General features: G+C 31.8%; 2 protein-coding genes across 2 annotated transcripts in view; one reads left to right on the top strand and one right to left on the bottom strand.

Moving 5' to 3' along the window:
- The first annotated feature begins 1,285 nt into the window (after positions 1 to 1,285).
- Positions 1,286 to 3,003, top strand: LOC120069910 (phenylcoumaran benzylic ether reductase Pyrc5-like). Its single transcript, XM_039021744.1, is given in 5 exon segments — positions 1,286 to 1,499; positions 1,502 to 1,528; positions 1,531 to 1,548; positions 1,971 to 2,174; positions 2,837 to 3,003. Coding segments are annotated over 5 exon segments (630 nt in total).
- Positions 3,004 to 4,296: 1,293 nt separating this feature from the next.
- The window catches only part of LOC120069912 (ABC transporter C family member 2-like), a 67,154-nt gene continuing 65,450 nt past the window's right edge, over positions 4,297 to 6,000 (bottom strand). The window contains exons 26-27 of the mRNA XM_039021752.1: positions 4,766 to 5,011; positions 4,297 to 4,672 (exon numbers count right to left, since the gene is read on the bottom strand). Of these exons, the coding sequence (XP_038877680.1) occupies positions 4,514 to 4,672; positions 4,766 to 5,011 (405 nt within the window). The 3' untranslated portion in view covers positions 4,297 to 4,513. The remainder of the gene's footprint in view (positions 4,673 to 4,765; positions 5,012 to 6,000) is intronic.

Raw genomic sequence — 6,000 nt, 5'->3', positions numbered from 1 at the left:
TCGAACAATTCAAGCTCCAAGATAGTATTCATTGGCATTGCGTTTTTCCATGAAATGTTACCTATGCATTGGCACCGATCACATTTCATTGCGTAGTCAACCGCATCCTTGAATAATATAGGCCAAAAGAATCCATTTTGCAAAACCTTGGCTGCCGTGCACTGCCTTCCAAAGTGCCCACCATATGGTGAGTCGTGGCATTGTGACAATATGCGTTGTTAAGCAGCATTTGGTACGCATAATCGAAAAATCTGGTCTGCACCTCTTTTATACAGATTTAGCTCTTCCCAATAATAGTGTCTGCATTCATTCTTGAGCTTCTTCTGTTGGTGATGTAATCTTCATGAAATTACTCACAAACCAAATAATTGACTATGTGCGCATACCAAGGCAATTCTTCTATATGGAATAGCTGCTCATTCGAGAATACGGCACTCACCTCAGACTCGTTGCGGTTAATTTCAGGATTTTTCAGTCTAGACAAGTGATCCGCAACTTGATTCTCTATCCCCTTCCGGTCAATGATTTCTATATCAAATTCTTGAAGAAGAAGAACCCATCTGATCGCCTTCTTAATTTTCTTATTTGATTCTTGGTGCACATAACCCTAATTATAGGATAAATATATGGATAGTAAACATATCAATTAAGAATTGAATGAATTTTTATTGGTTGAGTTCAAATTAAAGAAAGGTTTTTTCTTACCGACTTATGTTATTGATTTTTCTCTTATCCCTTGTAACATAGCAATAATAAGGAATTAATAACTCAATCAAATTGAAAAAAATACAATTATCTTCTGGAATAAAGAAAAAAAATGTTATGCTTAATATCTTAGGTGTCATCATGTATGTCTTAATTCTTTCATATATTCAAATAGTTTTTATGTTGTCAAATTGCATGTGACCTACTCAACTAACAATTATATCGAGTTAAACCATAACCATTTATAAGTATATCAATTTCTACCTTCCTCCAGATTTCTTTGAGTAATATCGTGTGAAATATCTAATTTGGAGTTAATTAAACGTCTAAATTTCCATAAGCAATTCAATTTAAGTTTTCATTACAATCAACTTAACAAATCATCTGGTTTTACAAGCATAGACGATTCTAAAAGAAAATTCAAATTAAAAATCTAAATAGATTCATTTACAAAAGTTTAGAAGTTTAATCAATACAAAAATTGTAAGTTTCACACAAGATTCTCCCAAACAGAAACGTACCTGCAAATTGTTATACTTACAAACTAAACCAAACGTGTTGTTATTTGTTGTATTGAACTATGGGCTATGGGTATATATTACAGAGATTTTTGCCTTCAGAATTTGGGAATGATGTGGAACGTGCACATATTGTTGAGCCAGCTAAATCAGTTTTTGGTGAAAAAGTTGAAATTAGAAGAGCTGTGGAAGCTGAAGGAATTCCTTATACCTTTGTTTCTTCAAACTTCTTTGCTGGTTACTTTCTTGCTGGTTTTTCTCAGCCAGAGGAGCCACAACTCCACCAACTGATAAAGTTGTTATTTTTGGGATGGAAATCCCAAGGGTAATTCCACTAATTTCCTCTTTTATTTCTTTTCAATATATATAGGTAGGTTTGTTTATCGAATACGGAAAAATGAACCAAAATATATATATATTAAAGGTATTATAGTCAAAATGTGGGGGTGGGGAATCAAACTTTGGATTTCGACGTTGATAGTACAAGCATTATGCCAATAGAACTACGCTCTTGTTGGTAAAAACCAACAACCAAAATACTTACAAAATAAAATTGCACTGATAGATACTGATAGAAGTCCATCGATATCTATCGGCGCCAATCATTGATAATTCTAAATTTTTGCTATATCTTGTAAATATTTTCAACAATTTTACCATTTGAAATAATTTTCCATATATATATATATATATATATATAAAGAATAGGCTTATTTTTCTTTTTCTTTTTTTTTTTTTTTTTGGCAGCAATATTCAACAAGGAAGATGACATTGGCACTTATGCTATCAAAGCTGTGGGTGATCCAAGAACTTTAAACAAAATTCTATACATTAGACCTCCCCAAAACATCTACTCCTTCAATGATCTTGTGGCTCTTTGGGAGAAAAAACTTGGAAAATCCCTTGAAAAAATCTATGTTCCAGAAGACCAAGTTTTAAAGAACATCCAAGGTTAGTATTCAATTATTTAATGTTATTCCTAAGTTATGCTTATGATTGTTCAACCCTTGAAACTTATTATTTTCTTTTAATTTCTCTTTCATAATTCGTTTACTAATAATTTATTTAGACTCATTTGATAACAATCTCGTTTTCAACTTTGGAAATTTTTGTGCAGATTGTTTAATCACAATCTATTATACTTGTCATATCCATTAAAAAAACCATTAGATTCTGGGTCAAATTTGATTAAAGAAACAGTTGAATCCATTAAAGAAACAAAAAAACTTTCAAAAATTGGTTTTTAAAACTATTACATAGATAGCAAAACAAAGAAACTTATGTGTAAAAATGGTTATTAAATACGACTTTAATTTTGAAATTAGCTACATTGAATCAGTTTCTTTAAAATGATTCTATGAATTAACTATTCTAAATATATTACGATACCTATAAACCGTATTGTATTATACGTGGTAGTGTTAATAAATTAAGGGTCTATTTGGATTGATTTTCTAAATGTTTTATATATATATTGTACTTTGAAACATTTATTTAACCATTTAGAAAGTTAATGTAAACACGCTCTAAATTTAGAGATGAATATAATTGGTATATACAGATAGAAATAATTTGAATAGAAATTCAGTTAAAGCGTTTGTTTAATTTTGCAGAGGCCCCACTTCCCATAAATGTGATATTAGCAATTTGTCACTCAGTGTTTGTGAATGGAGATCATACTAACTTTGATATTGATCCATCATTTGGAGTTGAAGCCACAGAACTATATCCAGAAGTTAAATATACAAATGTGGATGAATATCTCAATCAATTTGTCTAGATCACTTGCTGGAGGGGAAAAGAAAAGATTTGATTTGCTGCTGTCTTAATTAAATAAGAGGAATGAGACTTGCTGTATTTTTATTAAAAAGAAAAAAAAAAGGTGAGACTATTGGCTTTGCCTTTGGTGTGTGTAACTCTATGAAATGAATTTGGGTTCTGTTTATGTTTTCATAAAAGTAAACTAGGAACTCTGTTTAGTGGTTCATACAAAGATGGAATATCTCCGCTTGTAATTTTACTTGTATTGAAATAAGAAATGTTTGGTTGCCTAATAACCTACTATATAAAGGTGGCGTATCAAAGATATTTGGAGCCGTTTGGGACACCAACCAGAAGTTGATGAAATGAGTTATTATAGTCCATTACATGTTTGGGACACCAATAACTTCACTAATGAGATCAACTAAGCAATCACATGCAACATAACCATGACTACAAAGGGACCTAAAACTTCACCCTTATGATTTCCACTTCTCTTTCATTTCCTCGAGATGTGTATCATTTTCACACACATGATTCTATGCACATTACTTTCATATACAAACAATGTCGAGATATGCATCTCTTTCATACACCTCAAGCCTCTCTAGGCATGCTAAGCACATCATTTTCATACACTAGAGCATTCAAACATGCACCACGTTTGTGTATTAGAGGTGAAGGACTTGTGTCTAAAAGGTCCATGAACTTTACAAAGTGTAGGAGGGGGCGGAGGACTTGTGTCTAAAAGGGCCATTAACTTGTCCAATAGGTATTTAAACTTTCAATTGTGTCCAAAAAGTCCCTTCAAAAGTATCTAACATATTTCCAAAATTATAAAAATTAATAGATACATCAAATATAAATTTGAACTTCTAGGTCTAAAAGAACCATAAACTTTAGTAACTAATATCTACTAACTAGTATCAAGAAAATAATGACATCTCTATTTAGAGAAGAAAACAAATAGGATAAGTCATATGTTGAACTGGACAACTTTTGGACTAGTATAGATACCAAAATAAAAGGACTAAAACATAACAGGTTGAACTAGTTGGTAAAACATTAAAATAACTTTTTTTTAGTTATAAAATAGAGCTAAAGATAACACTTCCGTCGTGTTCAATTCTAAGATCCCACTCGTGTAATGTAAATAATCATACATAAAAAAAAATAAAAAAAAAATAAAAAAAAATAAAAAAAAACTAAACTAAACTAAATTAATTAATTAAAAAAAGAAAAAAATTACCTTTTTAGTCCCCGAGTTTTGAAGAATACATGTATTTGACTTCTGAGTTTTCAAAATATACCATTTTAGTCTTCAAACTTTTTAAAGCAGTTAAGAATAAGGTGCCTGAAGTATTTGTTTTGTTACTTTTGGGCCACAATTATTTCCATAAGAAGTAAACATGATAGAAAAATGTTGAACCTTTGCACCACAATGTATTAGTGCAAAAAACCAATAATTCCAATACAATGTAATATCATCAAATTACAACATGAGCAAGCAATCTCTTCTATTCATCCATCTAAACGTTCTCTTCTAATTCGAACCTTTTCTCACCTTCACCTTCAAATACTAAGCTACGTAAGTATTGGGCATTAGCAGCTCCTGTACTCTGAACCATCTTTGAAAAACCACTTTCTTCATTTGATAACAGTTCTTTTGGAGTGTTATTCTCCAAAACCTAGAGTAATATTAATAGGATCAATAAACTTGAAACAATATGCCAAATAAAAGAACGTTTCTGTAATTTAAATCTTTTAGCACACAAACATACCCGACCAGCATCAAGTAGAAGGATCCGATCACAATCTATGATGGTATTCAATCTATGTGCAATAATGAGCATTGTGCAAGATTTAAACTCTTCCCTTATGGTTTTTTGAATTAAAGCATCAGTTCTAACATCAACAGCTGCGGTTGCTTCATCAAGAACCAGAATTTTTGATTTCCGAAGAAGTGCTCGGGCAAGGCTCAACAGTTGCCTTTGTCCAATGCTAAAATTCTCCCCCGACTCCGAAACCTATAACCCAAAAAAATTAACATTTCATTTAACAACTCTATTGTTATTCTGATAGTAGTATTTTTGTACTAATTTAAGTAAAAACCAACAGGAACTTTTGCCAATGTAAACTTTTGCAAAGTAAAAAAAGCTGCGGTCGCTTCATCAAGAACCGACAGGAACCTTTCAGGAAAATGGTTGTGGAAATTATGTTAAATCAGATTTGAACAAAAGAGAACCAATTTTCAAATTTAAGATGTTCTCTCTTTAATATGAAGTAAAATTTCCATTAGAAATCAAAAAGCTGTGGTCGCTTCATCAAGAACCGACAGGAACCTTTCAGGAAAATGGTTGTGGAAATTCTCTTGCATCAGATTTGAACAAAAGAGAAACAATTGTCAAATTTAAGATGTTCTCACTTTAATATGAAGTAAAATCTCCATTAGAAATCAAAATCGAACAGTTGTAACAAATCAAACGACAATACTGTATCCAAAACACGAACATTGAATTGCTACTACCAACAAACTTAGGAAGAAAAACCCTTTCATATAATTCTTTTTTTATTAACTGCTCACCACGATTTTAATGTATGATCAGTGATCATATTATAGGAATGTTATTAGCGTAATATGAGGGTATATTAGTACTTAGCTAGGGAAGTAGTTTTAGTATTTTGTAATAAATATAGGCAAGGGAAAAGGTATGGGAATCTGGAAGAAGTTTTAATTATGAGCTTGGGAAAATATAATTTAATGAAATTGGATCAGGCCCATTTACTTTCAAAGTCGGGAAAGGAGGCAGATTGGTTTTGGGACAGATTGTGTTTTTAAACCCAATAACTGACCTACTAAGGCAAGATCCTACCCACATGAAGAGAAACACTAGTTTCCGCCTCACGTGCATTGTCAACCGGTGCTGCCATTAGACGCCGCTCACCGCACTTAGCTGTCGAAGTGGCACCTATTTATGTTTTCATTAAAAAACACCTAAAAAGAGGGAGGAGAAAA

Source organism: Benincasa hispida, unplaced genomic scaffold (assembly GCF_009727055.1).
Source record: "Benincasa hispida cultivar B227 unplaced genomic scaffold, ASM972705v1 Contig674, whole genome shotgun sequence".
Classification (NCBI taxonomy): domain Eukaryota; kingdom Viridiplantae; phylum Streptophyta; class Magnoliopsida; order Cucurbitales; family Cucurbitaceae; genus Benincasa; species Benincasa hispida.
This window is presented reverse-complemented; position numbering and strand designations above follow the sequence as displayed.